Raw genomic sequence first — 23,235 nt, forward strand, 5'->3', positions numbered from 1 at the left:
CATAAAATGTATTCTACATAGTAGTGAGGGTTATTCCTGAACTGCTCGTTAAGGAATCTTATTAAAGACAAGCAAGATGAGTGATGTTAGGCATCTGATCCTGCTCCAAGAGAATATCTGTGTACACTTGGGTTCTGTACTCCCTGGATAGATGCTAGACATTCTTGCTTTCACTAGTTTCAACTTTCACAGCTGCCTACAAAGATTGGTAGCCTCAACATGGTAGGTAGATGAGTGGCACAGTGTTAGAAGTGAGGAAACCAAGGCCTGTGGAGGTAAGTTCGCTCTTTAGTGCCCGTTGTCATCATTGAAGAGCCTTAAAAACAGACAAAGAGGAGAGTGAGGAAGGCGACCATGTTAGGAAAATCAGTGTTCATAGTCCTTGCTGCTGTTGTAGTTTATAGGAAAAATAGGTTTTTTTTTTTCAGCCACTCCCACAAAAATGGCATGAATCTATTCTCACATCATGGCCTCATTCCCTCTTTTTTTTTTTTTAATTAGAAACAAGCTTCTTTTACATGTCAATCCCAGTTTCCTCTCCCGCCCCACCAACCCACTATCCCATCCCCTTTCTGCTCCCCAGGGAGGGTGAGGCCATCCATGGGGAATCTTCAGAGTCTGTCATATCATTTGAAGCAGGGCCTAGGCCTTCCCCGTGTGTCTAGGCTGAGAGAGAGAGTTCCCCTATGTGGAGAGGGCTCACAAAGTTCATTCGTATACTAGGGGTAAATACTGATCCACTACCAGAGGCCCCACAGATTGCCCATACCTCCAAACTGACATCCTCGCTCAGGGGGTCTGGAACAGTCCTATGCTGGGAAAATATTAAAATAAAAGCTAACTTAATTAGGACATAGCAGCATGAGAATGAGAAGATTAACAGTATCTTTTAGTCAGCAAACCATTGTTATTTGAGGAGTCAACACAAGAGGCAGATTTCTCATCATTCTTCCTGAAGATGAAATGTGGGTAGCGTCCACCAGCCAGGCAGACATTCAGTCTGCTCTGTGCATCCGCTTGCTGGTCACTTTAGCTTATTTATTTTAGAGTCACTTAAAGCTTTGAAGTTTGTTCTGTTGCTTTGAATTTTGCTCCCCCTTTTACTAGCTAGTTTTTCCTTTGCAAATTTTGTATTAGGCCATTAGTAAAGATGTTTTCTTAAATGATGTAAGACAAAGAATTCATAGGGTTTTTGTTTTTTGTAACTGTTTCCTAGCCTGTTTTGGATTCATGTTTTGTGGTAGTCTTCTGTTTAATGGAGTGGCAGAAGCCATGCTTGAGTTTTAAGAGCAGACAGGATCTGAGTCAAGCATTGCTGTTGTTCCACTGTAGCTGACTAGTTTCCCACCTCTAGAGAGAACTAGAGTGTTCTGAGGGAAGCCTTCAGTCTACTGAAGACCCGGTGTGAGTGTCCTGAGGTTAGGGAGATGGAGCATGATAGGTGGCCATGGCAGGACCTCTGCTGTTCAGGAGTTCCATGTAGGCTATTCCTAAGACTTGAACTTGCAATTTAGAGGAAGGCAATCAGAGCTACGACCAGTATATATTATGTGCATGTTTTTCTACCTCCCTTAGCTGTCTGCATTAGATCACGATGTATCGTGTGCCCTGTAACATCACAGGCTGAGTGGGTGCCAGTTGTGCCAATGATACCCATTCTTTTCTGGGGAGGATGGCCACCCCTGACTGACCAGTGGAACTATTCTGGTTCACATAACAGTATTTTACAACTAACTTCCCTCTTTGGCAGAGTAATTAACATGACTTCCCTTGCCTTTGTGCTTTCCTAAGTTAATATAGGTCTTTTCGACACATGGTGTCATAGTTACAATAGTTTATATGCATTGCATAGAAATTATCTGAGATGCATAACCATTACCTCGAAGTCCATGATTCTGGTAACTTGGAAGACTATGCCTCTTAGCAACTCAGAAGATCACTGTAACTTACACTGAAAATGAGCAGGTTATACTGAACCTTTGGCACCTGGATGCCTTGCAGCAGTCAGCATCCATATGCTATAAACAGTTGAAGTTAATGTTCTATATAGGAAATGTCAGGTGCCTGGCAAATGTTCCTTACCAAGTGGAACTGAAAGCAAGCTGTTCAGAAAGATTGCCCTTATATCCAGCAAGTTTCTGAGGCCCTGCACTCTGATGTTAGTGTTCCGAAAATAGACTTGACGACTCATGAAATAAAGGACACTAGAACCCCAAATTTGAAATTATGAAAAGTTTAGGCCAAAGAGATAAAATAAAAACAGCTGTTGGGAATGAAAAATGGCTGTAAGAATTTAGTTACAAGTACTTCACAAAAACATCTCATCACATGTACACAATGCGGCAATACAATACAAAGCCAGCTCTCTCCACCAATCAAGCCTTCTTACCGTCTAACAAAAATAATTTAGATGCATTTCTGTGCATGGAATTGCCATATATGTTTACACTTTTGTACAAAACATAGAAAAAAAAAACATTGGCACATTACATAGTGATAAGTTGTCTTTTTTCTCCCATGTACCGATTTTTTTTTTTTTTTACATATTCTGCAGTCCAATTTTCATTTGGAAAAATGTAGTTACTGGTTCAATTAGTTCAGCTTCTATGCCTCTTAAAAATGCATCATGGAGTACAGGCAAAACAAAACTAAGGTGTTTTGTTTACTTTGTTTCTGATATTCATAATACATAGAGAAGGGATGGCTGATAAAAGAGAAAGGAAAAATCTCCAGTCTGACTTTATGCAGAGCACAGAAAGTTGTGAAAAGAGTTGTATAAAAATATGCACTTGTGCTTTAGAAGCCTTACCATACAATTAATAGATTAAAATAGTATTTACTGCCTCTCCATATGCCTGTGTTCTGGTATATTTACATTTCTTGCAATCCCTTTTTACATCATTAAAGCAAATGGCATGATCTCAAATATAAATTAAGAATATCTGAACCTTGACACTTCCCCATTTCCTCCCCAAATACATGTAATGCCCAGCAAACTCTAGGGGTGAAGATCCAGGGCATTTAGGATGTTTGAATAAAAATTTTTGAACAGCAAATATATATATGTATATATATAAATTTTTCTTCTCTTAAATGTTTTTTTTTAAAAAAGCTTACTCACGAGCATTCAGATTTAATGGCTTTTATAGATACTCTTGACTTGTAGCTGTGTCCATGATCCTGGAGTAAGGGACACTCAAGGACCCCCCCACCCCAAGCAGGATCCCCCTCCTTCCCATCAGTTAGCTTCCGATAAGGTGAGTGCCTCCTAGGAAAGAGGGCTCCGCCCATCTGAGGGACACTCACCGGGCCAAGGCTATGTTCTCACTTGGGTGTCACACTAACAACCATGTAGCCATAGAAACTGGATGCTAACTAGTTTATTGATAATTTTGTCCTCATTCTGCTCTTCTTAAGGTAGCTCTTTTCTTACACATGTGTGCTCAGAGAAGCTTTTTTTCTTTTTTAGGAATCCTCCATACTCTTGCCTTTGAGGAAAGTAGTGAAGTTAATTATCAGTAGTGAGTTTTCTGGTGAAAGCTGAGTTGAGCACTAGCCACGTTGCTGGCTGGGTCTCCATCAGAAGGATGGACTCCCAGACGCCAGGTCTCTGCTTCTGGTGTCCTGCTTGTAGCTACAGTGAGTCATTCAGCTCCATGGTTTTTGTAAGAGCACACACAGCATGGCAGAGGAAGCTGCCAGGTGGTTCGTTTTGTCACCAAGTGATTCAAAGGAACATATCTTTACTGATGGAATACAACTTTCTGAAAAATGAAATTTGGGGGCGTGCATGATTCGGGTCAGATATTAAACACTAGCTCCTTAATCTACACCTGTCATTTTCATCAAGGAAATCCTCTTGTCCATGCTACTCTGTGGTTCACAGTGTCCATCATAGATCAAGAGGTCCCTCTCTGGCCCGGCTTTAGCTCTCAGATGGAAGTCTCAGACTTTTGCACTTGAGGTCATCCAGTGTCTTCCAGTGTTTGTAGTTATCTGCCAAGTGCTGCATCAGGGCTGGCAGGTGCGCAAAGGCTGCAAGGACATGAACAGAATCCAGAGAAACCCATTACACTAAGTTGGCTCTCAGGAGTACTTATTAGGCTTGCCTTGGAGTTCAGAAATAGAGGAGATAGTAACCTGCTTGCCATGCAATCTTGAGGGCCTGAGCCCAGTCCTCAGATCATAGAAAAAGGCTGGCCATGGTAGCGTGCACTTTTAATCCCAGCTTTGGGGAGACAGCTACAGGTGTATCACTGGGGCTCACAAGCCAGCCTCCCTAACCCAGTTGGGAAGCTCCAGGCCAGTGAGAAACCCTGTATAAAGAAAAGAGAGGCTGGCTCCTGAGGTACAACACCTGATATCTGTTTGTATATGTACCCCACAAAATGAACAGGAGGGTAGATAACCCCAAGGCCTCAGGCTGCAGCTCAACATATGCATGAGAACACAAGTTTTCTTTCTTTCGTTTGTTTGTTTGTTTTGTAGTGCTAGGAGTTGAACCCAGGGCCTTGTGCACTAAGCAAGCAGTCCTCCACCCTGAGCTATGAGCTATAACCCTAGCCCTAATGCATGAGCTGCTGAAATAAACAGCCTTTTTATGGAACTCTCTTGAACCTGAAATTCACATTTTGCTTAATGGAATTTCTTCCGGTGTGAGAATGAAACAGTTTTCCACTCTGGGAATCCATCCATTGAAAAGGTGAAGACTTACCCATCCAGGTAACACATATTCATCAGGTATGATGTACTCAAGATTGTGTCAGATGCTGGGATGCACCTACTTTAGCTGCCCGCAAAGGGCTCATTGTGTGTGTGTGTGTGTATATAAACATTTTGTTTACCTTTAGGCCCAGCCTATGCCCCTAATGGTGATCTTCATTAAGTACAATAGAATGTCCCTTGTGGGTAATAAAACAACATCTAACTTACCATCCCAAGCATCAAACATGTCCGTTATAAAGTAGTCAATGAAGGAGATCTGGGACTTGGGGATGCTGCAGGTATTACGGTCAAACACTGGCATCACAACAGGTAGCCCCTGCCTCTTCTCCTCATCTGTCTATGAGGGGAGAAGAACAAAAACAAAAACACCACTGCACAGGGCTGTGGGACACATGAGAAGCCTTCACAGCCATGGCATGTTTCTCAGAAGAACCCTAGAGAACAGAGAAGTTTAGCAGTTTCCTGAGATGCCCCACAGCGACCTTGTTCAGGTCTCCTCACTCTCTCTACACTTCACTTCCTCCCCTCTCCTCTCTCATGAACTGAAGCCCTAAAGGATGCTAGGGCAGTGTTTCCCAAAGAGCTGCAGCATCACTAACTAGCCCTCATGGCATACACTGGTCCAGGGCTACCCCTGAAGCACTATAGAACTTAGACCCTTTTCTGTAATCTGTTTTTATTTTTGTAAGGTTATATCTATACTCCTACTTAGCCTACTGCCACTAATTGACATTTGCAGCAAAGGTCAAACTACCCATAGCAGTGAACCACACAAGTTAGAAACAACAGTCACTGTATTCCTGGCTGCATGCTTGCAGATTTTTTTTTTTGTTACTATTTTCACTTAAAAAGGGTATTATGCAGCCATGAGAATAACCTGTTTTTAAAATCTTAACCTTTCAGTATGTGTCTTTTAACTATTCTGCTTGGCAAGATGGCAAGTACAGAAAGCCTTCGTGCTGCAGCCACAATCAGGGTGTCTCTAGGATGAGGACATTGGAAGCTGGGCTGTGATCTGAATGCTGCTTTTCCTCGGGGAGTGTTCACACACAGCTGCCAAGGTGCCTGGAGATCAGAGTATGCGCATGTCGCAGTGTGTGTTCCTGTCTGGACGCTTGAAGCTGAGTGGCAAGATCCACATTTCCTGATAATGCCCGGGGCTCATCACCAGCTTCATTTGCAGTCTGATTTTCAGATCGTACTGAAAAGGACACCTAAGTTGGAAGCTCCCATCAGAGAACTTAACCATGGCACATTCTCCCTGTGGCAGTAACTGGACTCAGGCTTTAAATTCTTTCCCTGTGGGTCCCAGGAAACCCGTTAATGACTTCTGGCTCAGCTCACTCAGTTCATCAAGTAGCCTTAAAATATTCACTGGTATTCTTGGAGTAATTTGTTTTATACCTTCATCCGGTCTACTCCCTCTATCCCCCACCCCCTGACTACCCTTCCCCAACATGGGTAAGCTCAGAGCTGCCTGTCCAACTTTTCTGCAGTTCAGAGGCTCCTTTCCAGCCTGCCCTGTTGTACAGGGTTAGCTGTTCTTTATCCTGCCTCAGTGATGTGATACAGTCCAGCCAGATAGCTCATCATCCCGTGTGTCACTTACAGCTGCCTGCAATCTGCCTTCCAACACACATACAGACACCAGTCTTTAAAGTTTTTCCTCTTTGAAGTAGGACTCTACTTCAAAAGCCATCTGGCAGTTTTCTGGAGTTCTTCTCTTTTTATCCTGTTTTTACATTTTAAAATCCTTTAAAAATATGACTCTAATGCCACTCTGGAAAAGCCCCTTTCTCCTTTAGGAAAAAAATCTGAATCCCTGTAGAATCTAGCACAAATAGGTCCTTAGGAGTAGTTTTTAGTATGTGTATGTATGTATAAATGCATGCGTGTAAGCATGTGAGTATTGTGTGTGGCATATATGCACATGGGTACACATGCACAAAGTGATGTTAGGGCTCCTGTTTATCATTTTTCTGCCTTATCCCTTTGAGAGAAAATCTGTCTGGATCTAGAGCTGGGCCGGCGCCTAGTAAACCTCAATAGTCCTGTTTCTGCCTTCTGCCCTGCTGGGGTCAAACATGTTCACATTGCCATGCCCTGCTTCTTTACACGGGCATTAAAATTTGAACTTAAGTCCTCATGTTTGTATAGCAAGTGCTCTTACCCATAGAGCCATCTCTCTAGTCCCCCGCCCCTCTGAACCAAAGTGTGGGCCTACCTATGTCTATATCTGTGAACTTGTGAAAGTTCAGGGTCCAACATTTACAGAATTTACTTACAAAGTCTCAGTCTATCCCTCCATTCCCAGAGGACTTTGGTCAGTGCCTAGCACATTGACCTGTTTCTTCAGAGAACCCCAAGTCTGCTCTTGCCAGGTCTGAGGTGTATCCCTTCCAGAGAAATGTTTGGTAGCTGTGGAACCCACAGGGTTCTGTGGCCCGGGGCCCATTCCCAGACGGACAGGGACACTTCTCACACAGCAGCACACCTGTGCAAAGTACTCCTCAGAGATCCTCCCAGCCCACTCAATGCACAGGTCCAAGGGTCGGCATGGGTTGGCCACGTCAGCACACTTGATCATCATGCGCTTGATCAGGATCTGGTTTTCAGGGAAGTTCTTTCCAGTAGGGTTGCATTCACAGTCGCTGCCCTCACTCTGGAAAACAGGATCAGTTCAGGGCTGGAGAGGCCTACAGAGACTAACTCACCAGGCACACAGCTGTGGCTGGGACTTGGCAAAGGGAACTGTTGATTCCTGTATCCATATGTAACACACTAGCATAGTCTTTAAAAACCATCAATATAGTATAGAATTTAAAAGGCAAAACAGTCCCTGCCATCACCCATTCACTCACTTATAACAGCTATTGGCAGTGTCTGTTTTGAGCGGTTTAGAAGATTGCCCTAAAAAGGGCTCTTTCCCTTTCCCCTGACTCCTCAGAAACATGTGAAAACACAACTTTCAGTTACTTTAATGCATAAAAGTAGGAAAATTGTGACTTTTCAATTACCTTTTTGTTTTTGTTTGTTTTCCTCATTGCCTTCCCACACCCACATCTTAAGGCATGTATACATTCACGTTTTCTTGGCTGGTTCTCCCGAGAGATAATTAGTGTGAGGTGTGAAACATGTACATTTGGGCCAGAATGCAAGAGAATGTGTGTTCAGCAGCCTCTGAAAACTTATACAGCAGTGCGTACCTGCTGGGGGAATGCCAGGGGCCCTGGGGCATGTAACCAGGTGTGTGAGTAGGTAGATATGTATCCATTCACAGGCTAGTTTTGGAGTGAAAAATATTCGCTCCAAAAGACACTATCTATTTGTATGAAACAGTTAATTAGCTCTCTAGAGCTCTTCCAAGCTGAAGACTGCATGGCATGTAGTGGGATTTTGTTTTGAAGCTGATCCTATTTATTGGACCCCTGATAGGGAGACTGTTCCGGGGAGCTGTTCTCCCAACATCTTGAGACAACATTGTTTACTGTGGATGACATGACCGGCAGTAAGTCTCAGCATGGAGTTGGACCCCTGGAGAGAGGTCCTTCCTAAGTCTAAATTCTATTATCCTGTGTAATTTTCTGCTCAAAACATCACAATGCTTGTTAACCCTCCATCCTTTGTTGGAAGAAAAGACCTGGCATTGTGTGGTGGAGTCTGTGAGAGGTGGGTTCAATTCAGGTGAGGTGGGCACTGTTCCTCTCCCTAAGTCGGTCATATGACAGTTTCTGCAGACAGTGTCCTCATTGATCATCAAGTTGTCTTTAAAACACTTATTCTACCTTTTCTAGGCTATTTTCCATGAGACTGGAAATTGCTTTCACAGAGCTATGGACAACTTACATGGTTTCTGAGGACAGTTGATTTCATCTTAGTAAAGAGTGAGCATTACATGTGTGTTTCTAAAGCCCAGATTTGTAAGGCCCATAAAGCAAGTTCATGGTAAATTTCTCTCTTTTTAAAATTTTTGTTTAAGAAAAAAATATATACTATATTTTGATCATTTTCTTTACCTTCTCCAGGCCCTCTCTACCTCCCTACAGATTTTCCTTGTCTGTTTGTCTCTCTTGGTTTTCATTTTATTTTTATCTTTTGAAATAGGGAGGGGGAGGAGCGAGGGAAAACACTTCTGTACTAGTTAGCTTTAATTGTCAACTTGACATAGCCTAGGTTATTCCAAGGAAGGAATCTCAACTGAGGGACTGCCCAGTTCCCATTGGCTGATAGCCTATCTCTGGGAGAGACTGTCTTAATTGTTAATGATGGTGCTTACTGTGGGTGGCGCCATCTGCCAACAAATAGTTCTGATCTGTAAGACAATTGGCTAAGCATGAGCTGGTGAATGAGTCAGTAAGCTTCCTTCTTCCATGGAGTCTGCCATACTTCCTTGGCTGGGAGTGAGTTCCCTGGTCAGAATTAATACCGCACAAAGAGCAAGCATTTTTCCCTTTAGGTTCCTATCTTGAGTTCTTGCCTTTATTTCCCTGAATGAGAGCCTGAACTAGAAGCCAAATAAACCTTTTCTTTCCTAATGTGCTTTTCATCAGGATATTTTATCACAGCGACAGGAAGGAGCTAGTAAACTTGTTTTACTGAAGCCCTCATATATTAGTAAGGTTATAGTTCTATAAAGCAGTCTCTAACTTTGTGATACTAAGAGCTCAAAGAACAGGAAGAGTGTTGGGTACCCTGTCATAACACCATTGGTTCTATCCTTAGCTTATCTGTGGGCTCCTCTTGTTCCACACTCTGGGCCTAACTCCTTCTGTAACTCTGTCTCAGGGCCTTTCTTTCAAGGAGCATGCGATTGCAATAGACAGATGTCAATCTGTTCTCATCCCCAAGAAAAACTAGTAGCTGGACTTGCAGTCTTTTTCCAGCTCCAAGCTGATAATCACCTCACACTCAAAAAGGAGGAAATGCTTTGCTGCTGGAACAGGTACTCATGGAAACACACTGCTGTATCTTATTACATAGGAATGCTTACCTCAGCTGCCAGTGGCTTGTTGATGCTGTTCACAAATTTGTTCACATGTTCAAAGTGTTTTGTCATCTCTGTAGCCAAAACCATGTCAATAATAGCCTGGCGTAGCGTTCGGTAATGGTTCCTAAATAAGGAGACAAAGTCCCTTGTTCATATCATGTCCTAAATCAGAACTTCCCTGCTGCTGTGACTCCCACAAACTGGGACATAGCGGGGGCAGAGTCGAATGACTACTGATCCCAGGGTGTGTCTGTTCATATTCCCAATAAGCCCAAGTTGTTGTTGATGGGGTTCCATGTTCTCCAGTGACAGCCAACTCTTCTTCTCATGAATGTTAAGAGAAAAGAATATCATGTCATGTGGTGGACAGTTGTTTCCAAAGGTAGTTCCCACCCCTTCCTTCAAAAACACTAGGACAAAAAAGTAGAAGGGAGAGACAGACCAAAGTGGCAGCCTGATCTGTGTACCATGCAGATCAGTTCTTACTGCAGAGAACTGCCACATTTTCTTCGGATGGTATTGAGGAAGTCTCCTTTTATGTAAATCTCTAGCTTGCAATTGTTGGATGTTGTAGTGGTTGGAGCAACAGCACAAGATTATCAGAGAATTCCTGTCGTTCACTAAGAGGCAGAATGAGGAGCTAAGCAAACTGGTCCTTCATACTGATAAACTTAAGTCCAAATTAAACAGCCATTCTCCATAACTGGGTAGGTTTTTTTTTTTTTTTCCAGAGCCTAAACTGCTAAGTTCATATAGACAATGTTATGAGGCCCAGGTGACTGGCTGGCTTTTGTCAGGACTCTGCCCAGGAGCTGATGTGTGCAGGAAGTTGCCACAATGCTGCTGGCAGGCAAGAGTTCTACCTCATCTCACTGAGAGTGTCTCTGTGAGAAGACCACACAGTGAAAGGAAGCCTGCCCAGCTGCGCCCCAGCATCTTCACTGGGACCTTGTCATGAGGAAGGGTTCTTAGTGGCCCAAACTCAGCAGGAAATGCATGGTCTTTGGGACACATAATAGAAGGGATGCCCTTTTGGGAAGGAAGACTACCCGGCAGACTTGTCAGCACTCATCAACATTCAGATGGTGCTTTATAGGGCAAAACAAAACAAAACAAAACCCATTTATTTTCATGGACTCACCAGAGACTAAAAAATGAGATTTTAAAACATGAAAGGCAGCCTGCAAAGTACAATTAAGTTTAGACAGGCAAAGCTATCTTATAATCCTGTGCAGTGGACAACTGTTATTTCCATTTCCATCTTCGAGGAAGCTGAGCATTTGAGAAAACTTAGTTTCTCCTTTAGCTTCCCAAACCTAAGCACGAAAGTCAATGATAACACACCTGTCAATGTTCTTGAAGATGTTGCACTTGGTGTCCTTGACAGTAAGCTGGAAGGCCAGGGCCGTGTGGTGACTCTCCAAGACTGCAGTGTCATTGTAGAGCACAGCCAGCTCACTGCCCGCGTTGCACAGGAAGGAGTTGGTTCTTCCAGGGTGATCCACATCATGGACTGTTGCAGCAATCAGAGCAGCTACCTCGTCCAGCTGATCGAGGCTTCCCTAGGATAAGGGGAGGAACTCTGAGCATTACCCACGGAGACCAACACCTGTCTCTATCTCTTGGAAAGAGAAGGGCTTGGGGCTAGAACTTAGACAATGTTCTTTCAGTTTCCTCCTAGTCTTAGCTGAAAGGTGGCCTTGGGCACATGGACCCACCTTCCTGTGCCCTGTGTTTTCTTGTGAACATGGAAGCCAGAGCTGCAGTGCACCACCTGAACTCTTTGTCTAGAAATGATTCACTGGCTTTGTGAGAAAGAAGCCAAGCAGGCCTTCTGGACTGCTGCTGATACTGCCCTGTGGGGGTAGAACGTGGCCAGCATCACAAACACCCTCATCACTTCTGCATGCATTTTCGAAAGCTTGTTGTAAGCAGCATAGATAATTCACATGGTGGATGGGGCAGTGGTCAGAGCTCAGTAGTGAGGCAGGATCTAAGTGGGGCTTGGCTAGCAGGTTATTCGAATAAGGAACATAAATGACAGCAAGTGTTTTTCTTAGCAGTCGAATGGGGTGTTACATAAGACACAGTATTGTGAATGCATTCAGTATAAGATGCCTAAAGGTGCCAGGTATCAAGCTGAAGCAGTGATGCTAGTGAGTGAGATATGAAAGGGAGCCCAAACATTCTGACAATAAAACCACAGGGCTGGACAGCTCAGGGCAGCACTAACCATTGGACACTGCATGCTGAAAGGAGTGTGCCCTGCATCCCTGGTGTGCATATAAAGCCTAGTCACCCAGAGCCCTGAACGATCAACTTAGGGCTAGTATGATGGAGGGGCTGCTTAGCTTTACTTAATAGCCATGTATAGCTAATGACTACCAAACTAGCCAACTGGCCAACAGCGGTCTACAGAATGGCCAATGATGGCTTTCCTAAGAAAGTGATTTTTATTGCTGATCAGGCAACAAGTGGCAAGGGAGAGAAGTCTAGATGAAAAGAGTCCAGATGAAATTACTGAGACAGACAAGTGAGCCAAGTTTGGTGAACAGAGGGAAGAAGGCCCCAGAGAAGTCTGGAAGACTGGATAGGGCTGTTGGTGTTCCCAACTTGTTCTCATAGTTTTGTGGGAGGGAAAACTGGGTAAGGAAGACTGAACCTGGAGGCCAGCTCTGTCCTGCTGATGCCCTCACAGGCTACCTCACACACCTGATTTGGGGTGAGAGTGGGACTTCCTCGAATATTCTCTCTCCAGGAAGGAAGTCACTCCACCCTGATTTTTAACCTCATAGAGCAGGTAGGAACCCTGGGTTGGCCCAGCTGGAATACCAGGTGTCCCAAGTGAGCAGCCTGGATGTTCCCTGGGTGTTTTTCATGAGATGAAGTCTAGAGTGGGCAGGGAATGGAAGCATGTTAGGTTCTGCTTCGGTGCTTTCAGAAGAGGCCATCATAGCCTGCAGGTGTGTGTAGTCTGCTGCCTCCAAGCTTAGAACCTGGAACTTCCCAAACTTGTCCCCTACAGTAAATGATTTCATCTGAGCCGTGAGGATGCAGGGGGCCCTTGCTATGGGTCTCAGGTGTTTTGGCTATGGTAGATCCAGTTCTGATGGAAGCTCCAGGCCAACCCCCCCTTTTTTTAAAGAATAGTCAATGGGAGAGAGATTAAGTGACTACAAAATATAAATTGTACTGTCCAGACCTGCCTCTCCTTCAGCCTTACACTGATTTAACCTCAACAATGGGATTGGAATGTCTACTGAGCTATCAACAATGTGCTTTGTCCTACAGTTTTGTGAGCACTAACCAGGCACTGTCTGATAAGAAATGACTGACTGGGAGGTGAAGCAAGAGAATAAGGCAATCTCACAAGCAAGAACAGAAGAGAAACAAGCAGGACTCTGTGTGTGTGTGTGTGTCAGAGAGAGACACACACACACACACACACACACACACACACACACACACACACACACACAGAGAGAGAGAGAGAGAGAGAGAGAGAGAGAACCTGCAGCTAGTACAACCCCAAGTCTAAGCCTTCAGACAGAACAAGGATGTACCTATATTGTTCTTTTCTTTACTAGGAGAAATTGATCTGGCTCTAGTCTAGGTCAGCCTTTCCAACTCTTCCTTACTTAGATAGTCACTTTGGCCCAGATAATAAACAGAGTGCTAGCTGTCTAGGTCTATCTGCTTGCAGTAGGTTTCAGGAACCAGGTGAGAGCAGAGAATGTAGTTTGCAACCCCTGAAGGGGTCTGGCCACACTGGCACACTGTCTCTGGTTAGGTTGATGCTTTGTAATGGTAACATTTAAGAATTTTAACACTTATGTTAATGTTTAACAAAAGAGACAAGGAAAGACACTAGCATAATTCTAAATATTTATATACCAAACACAAGGGCATCCAATTTCATCAAAGAAACACTATTACATCTACCAACCCTAACACAGTGATAGTGGATGACTTTGGTACCCCTGTTCTCACCAATAGGTCATCCAGACAAAACCAAATAGAGGAACCCTGGAGTTAAATAATATAATAAATTAATGGACCTAACAGACATCTATAGAACTCTCAACCCAGATACTGAATGATATACTTTTTGCTAGCAGCCCATTGGAATTTTCTCCAATATCAACTACATATTAGAACACAAAGCAAGTCTTAACAGAAAGAGGAAAATTGCAATAACTTCAAGCATCCCACTTGATCACCATGGAATAAAGTTGGACATCAACAACAGAAACAGCAGAAAGTACACAGATTCATGGAAACTAAACAACATGATACTGAGGAAAATTGGATCAAGGCTGAAATTGAAAAAAAATAAACTTTTTAGAATAGAATGGAAATGAAAAACACATACCCAAATATATGGGCACACTGAAGGCAGTTCTAAGAGGAAAGCTCACTGCTATGCTTAAAAAAGAACTGGCAAGAACTCATAGTAATAACTTAATGATATATTTGAAAGCTTTAGGAAAACAAAAAACCAACTCCCAGAGAAAAATAGATGAGAAGAAACAATCAAACCCAGGGTTTAAATCAATGAAATATAAACAAATAACAATAATCACACAATTAGTGAAACAAAGAGTTTGTTCTTTGAAAAAAATCAAGATTGATATAATGCATTAGTTAAATTAACAAAAATCAAATTTAATAAAATTGGAGCTGAAAAGAAAGACATTAAAACAGCTACTGAAGAAATTCGAAGACCCAAGGACATAGTTTCAAAATCTGTATTCTGTCAAACCAGAAAACCTAAAAGAAATGGATGATTTTCTTAATATGTATAATAATCTAACAAGCTAAATCAAGATGAGGTAAATAATTTTAAAAGATATATAACCCCTAGTGAGATAGAAGCAGTAATGAAAACTCTTAACTGAAAGTTAAGGGCCAAATGGATTCAGTGACGAGTTCTACCAGACCTTCAATGAAGCACACCACCCTCCTCAAATTATTCTGCAAAACAGAAACTGAAGGAACATTCCCCAATTCTTTTTATGAAGCCCCCATTGCTCTGAATGCCTAAACCACACAAAGACTCAACAAAAAAGAAAATTATAGACCAATAGCCCTTATGAACATAGATGCAACAAAAAACTCAATAAAATAATTGCAAACCAAATCCAAGAACTCACTAAAAAGATTATCCACCACAATCAAGTTAGCTTCATCCCAGAGAAGCAGGGATAGCTCAACATATCTCCGTGCATAAACATAATCCACTACATAAATAGATGAAAGGACAGAAACCACATGATCACTTATTAGATTCAGAAAAGGCTTTTGACAGAATGGAACATTTTTTTTCATGATAAAAGTCCTGGTGAGATTCAGGATATGAGGGACATAGCTCAGCAAATAAAGACAATTTATGACAAGCCAACATCATTATAAATGGATAGAAACTCACAGCATTTCCAAGAAAATGCAAGATATGAATGTCCTTTCTGTACCTGTTTAATATAATGCTTGAAGCCTTAGCTAGAGAGCAGTAAGAAACTGAAGGAGATCAAGGGACCAAAGGAAGGTGCTAGAGTATCCTTATTAGCAGGTGATATGGTTGTAATATATAAAAGATCCCAAGAACGGTCAAGTAACTTCTAAAGATTGATAAAAATGTTGGTCAAAGTAGCTGGATACAAAATACAAAAAAAATCAGTAGCTTTCCTGTATACAAATGACAAACAGGCTGAGAAAGCAGCATGGGAAACAATACCTTTCAGAAGAAATGTTATGAGATAGCTCTAGCCAAGTGCATGAAAGACTTGTACACTGTAGGAAATTGAAGACACCAAAAGATGGGAAGATCCTCCATGTCATGGATTGGTAGAACTAATGTGGTGGAAAATGGACATCCCACCAAAAGCAATTTACAGAATCAATGCAATCCTTATCAAAATCCCAACACAATTCTTCATGGAAATGAAAATATAATCAAACCAATCCTGAACAATAAAAGAACTGCTGGCAATCTCACCATTCCTGATTTGAAGCTGTATTATAGAGCTATAATAATAAAAACAGTGTGGTATTGGCATAAAATCAGACATGTTGATTAGCGGAATCAAATAGACACAGTCATAAGTTCACTTATCTGTGGACACCTAATTTTTGACAGAGAAGTCAAAAACACACACTTGAGAAAGACACCGTCTTCAACAAATGATGCTGGTCAAACTGGATCACTACATACAGAAGAATGCAATTCGATCTGCATCTCACACTCTGCATAGAACTCAACTCCAAATGGACGAAGGACCTCAAAACAAGCCCTGATACCCTGAGTCTGATAGAAGAGACAATGGGAAATAGGCTTGCTCACTGGCACAGTAAAGGACTTTCTGAAGAGGAGCCTGATAGCATAGGCATTGAGACCAATAATAAATAGGACTCACGAAGCTGAAAGCTTCTGTATAGCAAAGGACACCATCATTTGAAGAGGCAATATACAGAATGGGGAAAAACTGTAATAATTATACATCTGAAAGAGAGTTAGTATCTAAAATGTAAAAAGAACTAAACAAACAACCCATTTAAAAAATGTAGCATGGAACTTAATCAGGATTTCTATTACTGTGATAAAATACTCCAAGAGAAACTTGGGGGAGGAAAAGCTTTACTTTTCAACTCTCAGGTCACACTCCACCGCAAGGGGAGTTGGGGCAGGAACTGAAGCAGAGGACTCCATGACTTGCTCAACCTGTTTTCTTATATAACCTAAAACCACAGGGCAGTACTGCCCCATGGGATAGGCCCATCTCTATCAATCATTAAGAACATGCACTACACACTCCATACAGGCCATCTGATAAAGGCATGCTTGCAATTAAGATTCCCTCTTCCCAAAGCTATCCAGGTTTGTGTCAAGTTGACAAAACACCAACCAGGACAGAGCTAAACAAGTTTCTCAAAACATGAATCACAAATGGCTCAGAAACACACGTTCAACATCCTCAGCTGTTAGGGAAGTGCAAATTAAAACTTCTTTGATATTTCATCTTACCACAGTCAGAATGGCCAGGATCAAAACAAATGGCAGCTTATGCTGGTGAGGATGTGGGAAAAGGGGAACACTTAAGGGGAACACTTATTTATTGCTGGTAGAAGTGCAAACTTGTACAGCCACTATGGAAATCAGTGTGGAGGTTCCTCAAAAAGCTGAAAATAGATCTACCAAAAGATCCAACTATATCACTCTTGGGAATAAACCCAAAAGATTCTACTTCTAACTACAGAGAGATTTGCTCATCCATGTTCATCATTGCTCTATTCATAATAGCTAGAAATTGGAAACAGCCTAAATGTCCACCAGCTGACAGATGGATAATAAAAATGTGGTACATTTATATAATAGAATATTATTCAGCTGCTAAGAAAAAATGAAATTTGCAGGCACATAGATGAAACTGAAACAATCATCATGAATAAGGTAACTCATACCCAGAATGACAATCACTGCATATTTCCTCTTATATGTGGAAGCTAGCTTCTATGCTTTTAGATATGTGTGCTTTATTTAGGGGTTAGAAATGTAACCATCAATCTCTCCCAACTAGAAATGCAGTGAACTACAATAATGACCCTTTTGGCAAGATATGCCCATGGGTGCAATAGTGGTAGCATGCTATGGGAATAACCAAACACTTTTTATTGGATTTAAGGCCCAGTACATAAGATGGAATGCATACCTGACATTGTTAATGAGGCCAAGAACCTGAGACTAGGTAGTTCATAGGCCCCGAAGGGAAGCCCACTACTATTATTCTGTTAAAGGAACATAGTAAAAAAAAATGACTCCTGGTAACATATCACTATACCCTCAGATCACTCAACCTTCAAAAGAGAAGCTGCTGCTTTGCAGTAGATGGTAATTAGCAGAGACCACAACTGGACAATGTACTGAGAGGAGAGCCTTTGCAGCACTCAGCCCTACATGTTTGTATCACACCCCTCCCCTCAAGGCTCTGTGCTGAAGAGGAGGCAGAAAGATCTTCAGAGTCAGAGGTGGTGGATAACTTAAGCAAACAGTGTTTTCCAGACATGGGGCAGGTGCACATATGAACTCACAGAGATTGGTACGGTTTGTGCAAGATCCGCACAGACTCAACCCAGCAAAACCCCAGCATAGAGAAGGGGAAAGTGCACACAAAGTCTCTACTTTTCCCAAGAAGCTATCTGCAATTGACAGCTTCTGGGAAAGAGAAATTCCGATTTCTCCAATGGATTGGCAGTGAGTGTGTCAGCCACATCCCAGGGCAAGCCAGGGCTCCATGCTCAGAGCCAGGTGATCAGCACAAATTGGACTTCATATTTTGTTGTTTGTTTTAAGAGAGAAAGAAGGTGAAGTTGGGTGGATAGGGAGATGGGAGAAGGTGAAAGATGGGGAAAGAATATGATCAAACTATATTGTTTGAAAATTTCAGAGAATAAGTTTTTAAAACATTAAACTTAGCTTTGTCATTGGAAGTGGAACTGAGTGGTAGGACATGCCCTTAGCATGTAGGAGGCATCAATTCCCAGAAATCATAGCTTATATTTGAGTTTTATCACCCCTAAGAAATGAGAGACTGATGACTCAAAGATGAGGTAAGAATATACAGTGCCTGCCTCACGTGCACCTTGGCAGACTGGCCAGTGAATGTGGGCTGAACTTGGCTGCCAACAACCTGGGTCTCCAAGGCTTCTTCCTGAGCTGCACTTTCTGAATTTCTGCCAGCTGCTGGAGTCAGAAGACATCTTCTGAATTGTAACTAGTCAGAACCTTGGTTTTATGGTTGTTTGAGAGTTTCTGGGACTCTGAGGAAAATACTAAATTTGGAGGAAGAGTAGACAGGGAGATGATGGTGCTGTGACCTTTAATCCTGGTTTTCCTAGAGAAGGTCTGTTAAGTGTCCCCTTCACCTCAACTCCAAACTGCAGCCACAGGATCAGTCCAGCCTTGGTGCTAATGACCCAGGCACTCTGCTCAGCGAGTGGTGGGACCTCAGCTGTGTCACATCTGTCTCACATGTGTTAGAACCTACAGCAGGGGGTCAGAGGGTTGTGGCTCCAAGAGGTGTTTATTACAGACACAGGCTTATACTGCAATCATTTTTCTTTATCCTTCCTTCCTTTTTCTCTTTCTTCCTTTTTCCTTTCCCCTCCCTCCTTCTCTCTCTTCCTTTCTTTCTCTCTCTCTCTTTCTTTAAATGCATTATTCTTGGAACTGCCAGGATGAGGGTTTTTTTTTTTTAATCTGAGAAGGACTCTCTACCCATTTCTTTTCCTTCTACCTTATTCCCTTACTATCCCTGTTCCAAAAGAATAATCCAGTGGCACTATTCATAGATCGATATTGGTGCAGTCTCAAGAGAATGTCTTCTAAGAACATCTTTATAGGGGTCAGCAGTGCTGGGAATCAAATCCAGAGCTTTGCGCGTGTTAGACACATGCTATGTCTCTGAGCAACACTCCCAGTGCTAAATTTTAAGCTCTGGTTTGAACCACTAATCAGAATGTTACTGTGCAAGCGATGGTAGTTGAGGAGGAGGGTGATTGATCCTCCCAGGTTCCCACTGGATATGCGTAGAGTCACCCTAAAACCAGTACCTGTCACAACAGTACTGATCTCTGAATAAGACTAAGTGATGTGAGATTTTCAATTAGGCAAAAGTCACAGATATGTCCACCCACACCTACCCAGAATGCTCATCAGCCAGGGAAAAGCTGTGTGATTCCTATTAGGAATGTAGCATAATGGTCAAATTCTGACACTAAAACTTAACCCTAAGTGCTAGCAACAGTGTACTTTAAGATAAGTCTGTCCTGCAACCCCATTTCCCAGAGCTGGTAAATAGTTAAGTATGGGTCATGACTCAGCCACAGAAGGTCAGTAGCACAGTTAATATTTTAGATTAATAAGCATTTTAGAGTTGAGAGCTAGGAGAAAGTCTGTGTCTAAAACAGTTTTACAACACCCATCTCCACTGCCCCCCCCCAAAAAAAACCCCAAACTCTCTTGTCAGATTGGTTACAATATTGTTATTTGTCTAATATATTTACTAAGATTGAGTCCTTGGATGCCCATCCTAGCAGATAGCTAGACTGTGGTTTCTGGAGTCTACCTTCACTCTTTCCTTTCCAAGGAAGAAAGCTGTGGCGTGTAGGACATCAGCAGCGTGGGTGGAATTGTGGTAGGCATTGGAGGAGTGGTAGTTGGCTTCAATCACTTGCAGCCAGGCCCGAAGAGTGGTTTCAGTGCAGTTTAAAAATTCACATACTCCAAACCGAGAGAAGACCTTTAAGCCCAGGTACACCAATGGCCTGAGAACAGGAAACAAACGCTGGTTCATTGGGTTCAGTGGCCCAGAAAGTGCTTCCTTTAATGGCATTAGAGAACAGAGGAATTTGTGTGTGATTGCTCAACATGCTTGGGGCACAAAAACATTGGCATTGCTTCCTCATGTGAGTCAGTTCCAGATTGGTTTTAGATTATCTGTTAAGTCACAAAACCTCTGTTGGCCCCTTTCCACCTCTACGTCCACACAAGTCCTGCATATGCTTTAGGTCTTTAAAAAGAGCCTGAGGGCAAAGGAATGGTTTGAACAGTTTCAGCAGAATCACCTCACTTAGAATTATGTTACTGTATAGATGAGTGAGTAGTTCATATTCCATAGACCAACATCCCAGGAAGAAATGTCTTCGCCTAAGACAAAAGAAGCTCCTCACCCCGCTGACAGGGTGGGCTCAAAGGAAGTCTATGCTGCTATCAAGTCCCTTGTGTTGGGGTGGGTGGAAGGATAGGAGGGAAGAGAGGGAGAGAATATTAATTGGGAATTTTTGTTGCCCAGGCTAGTCTTGAATCTCTGAGCTTGAATAATCCCCTTGCTTCAGTCTCCCAAACTGTTTATGTGTATGACTGATTCTGACTTCCAATCCATTTTTTAAAGATTTATTTATTATGTATACAATGTTCTGTCTGCATGTATCCCTACAAGCCAGAAGAGGGCACCAGATCTCATTACAGATGGTTGTGAGCCACCATGTGGTTGCTGGGAATTGAACTCAGGACCTCTGGAAGAGCAGCCTGTGTTCTTAACTGCTGAGCCATCTCTCCAGCCCTTCCAATCCATTTTTATGGGGCAGAAGGTATGAGAAAACTTTGAACTCCCAGCTCATGGGCACAAAGGAAGTAGATCTTGTGCCTCACCCACAGATACTGATTTTAGTATCTCACAGATAAATCCTCTCCATACAAGAGCATATTTGGGACACAAAATTCCATCAAAGTTTCTAGATATGAAGACCTTTCGTGTGGCTGTCACTCCCTCCCAGCCTTGAACCAGAGATACCACATACCTTTTATGTGTAACTGCTTCCAATTCAAAGATGTTGAAGTCCCAGCTTTCCTCATTATCCAGTAACTGGGCGATACTTGTGGGGACATCATTGATGGTTATGGGCATGGCAAGGTGACTATGACTCTGGTGCACATCTGAGCAGACACAGGGGTGGAGGCGGCAATTTAGGTGTGGATTCTTCAGTGTCCTAAGCATCTTACCATCGTTAGGGTTGTCACTAGAAACAAAATCTTCAACCCCTATTGAGAGGGTGATTTCAGTACCAGGGCTCTTCTCATATTATTAAATCCCAAGGCATAAACGGGAAAATAACTCTAAGGCCCATTTCAATGTATGGGGAATGGCATCCTTTATCTAGCAATGTTCCAATAAATCTTTTTAGCCAGGAGACCTCACTTCAAATGTAGATCACAGAGAGGAATAAACTCACAAGACCCAGTGCAAGCCACACCATGGGAGTGGCATAGGCTGAAGCTAGGTTATCAGTAACAAGGTGACACATGAACACTTACTCTTTGTGAACACATACTCATTCCCCGACAGTCTTCTCAAGCCATCCTGGGAAGAAAGAGATGCTGTTAGATGCAGCCTTCATGCCCATCATCATTCTCTTAAGCTTGTTTGTTCCTTAGCCAGAGGCTGAATCCTGGCTAGCCCAAGCTGCAGTCCAGGTCAAGGCAGAGCTCAAAATGCAATGGCAGCAGTGGTTAAGAGACTGGGGACACTCCGCCTTCCATAGTACTAGTCCCGGTGGGTGAGGGCTGGGGAGAAGGACTAAGTCATGAGCTCCATCAGGGTTCATACTTGAGCTGTGAGTTGGCTCAGTTCTCATGGCCGCTTTCTCTCCTGGCATTGTAAAGCCTCGTATACGGAGTCACTAAAGTGATCTTGTTTTTGGATATGTGTGATTTTGACCTGTCCAAATTTCCCTATCTGTATGGAGACATTTTATGTTCTCAGGTGTGCATTATGAAAAGACTAAGAGCCATATTTGAAGGGAAGCCTTGTAAAGTCTTTTTAAACACCGGGCCTTTTTTTCTGACTACATTTTCTGCTGCAGAGCATGGTCTTTGCTGCTAAGCTTTGAGAGATGTGTTTTGGACCTGAGCTTTTGAAGATTGTGATGGGTGATCTTGACCATCAACTTGAGTGGACCGAGAGCTACATGAGCTATTTAGTATTATACAGCTGTGCAAGTGGCTTTGGGGACTTCCTAGAGCTAAGTAGATCTGATCTGCTGGGTGGTTCAGTCCACTGACAGACTCAAAATTTGAATGTCACCTATAGAAACTGATGTGAGGTAGCAGAATTGTGCAAAGCGGGGCTGGCCGTCGGGAAGAGGAAGTAGGACACTGGGTCCTCAGGGACCTTCTCTTGCCCTGGCCCCTGCCTGACACTGTTCACTCTGCTTCCTGCACACCATGATGGACCAACACTTGTGAAACTATAGGCAGAAATCCTTCCTTTTAAGCTGCTTTTGTCCTGGTCATGACAGCGACATGACCATGAGAATAAAAGTGGGCAGGATTTTGGGGTCTGCCATTTGCTGGTTCTTGAGCTTGAACCAGTCCCTGGATGTGCTTGAATCTTTCCTTGCCTCTGCTCCTGTGCCCGAATCCCTCACTATTTAGATCCCTGTGTAAAAGTCCCTTAGAAATGCTTGTTACCCCTAGAAAATAACCTTAAAGTACTATTAATTAATGAAGGACTCCCTTGAAGTCACACTTTGGATCTTTCTGCAATGAATAATCTTCAGAAACAGATGAGCAGATAAAAAAACTTCAGGCACAACTATTAACGCCTCTGCAGCAAATGTGCATTTCTTGTTTTTCTCTACTTCCCAAAACCTTATCCAAATGAGGTGGAGTCCCACACTGGCTCCTCCCAGCATTATCCAGACAAAAAGCACAAGATGATTGTTCCCTGAAGGGACTGCCTCTTATCACCACTCTTTAGAAACTGAAGCTAATGCTGCATTGGAACAGGCCAGCCAGTGCCAGCCTGGGGACCAGGAAAAACAGAAGACTGGTCAGAGTACAGGTGAGAACAGGTTGGGCAGCCAGTCAACACAACTTCTGGAGGCTGGCTAGAAAAAAAGAAATGTGTAGAGACAGGCATAACTCAGGATCATGTTTCTTTCCTAGAGCATTCTCCTAGCTCGGCTTC

The 23,235-nt window shown here is 42.8% G+C and overlaps 1 protein-coding gene across 10 annotated transcripts in view; it reads right to left on the reverse strand.

The window, feature by feature from the left end:
• Positions 1–3,826: 3,826 nt before the first annotated feature.
• Pde8b (phosphodiesterase 8B) overlaps positions 3,827–23,235 on the reverse strand; it is a 176,960-nt gene continuing 157,551 nt past the window's right edge. For all 10 annotated transcript variants that reach the window (XM_035439123.1, XM_035439128.1, XM_035439121.1 and 7 more), the window contains 8 exons: positions 21,582–21,627; positions 21,068–21,203; positions 19,834–20,032; positions 11,057–11,274; positions 9,716–9,836; positions 7,220–7,387; positions 4,933–5,062; positions 3,827–4,035 (listed from right to left, as the gene is read on the reverse strand). In XM_035439123.1, coding sequence (XP_035295014.1) covers positions 3,926–4,035; positions 4,933–5,062; positions 7,220–7,387; positions 9,716–9,836; positions 11,057–11,274; positions 19,834–20,032; positions 21,068–21,203; positions 21,582–21,627 — 1,128 coding nt within the window. In that variant the 3' untranslated portion in view covers positions 3,827–3,925. The remainder of the gene's footprint in view (positions 4,036–4,932; positions 5,063–7,219; positions 7,388–9,715; positions 9,837–11,056; positions 11,275–19,833; positions 20,033–21,067; positions 21,204–21,581; positions 21,628–23,235) is intronic.

Source organism: Cricetulus griseus, chromosome 2, assembly GCF_003668045.3.
Source record: "Cricetulus griseus strain 17A/GY chromosome 2, alternate assembly CriGri-PICRH-1.0, whole genome shotgun sequence".
Classification (NCBI taxonomy): Eukaryota; Metazoa; Chordata; class Mammalia; order Rodentia; family Cricetidae; genus Cricetulus; species Cricetulus griseus.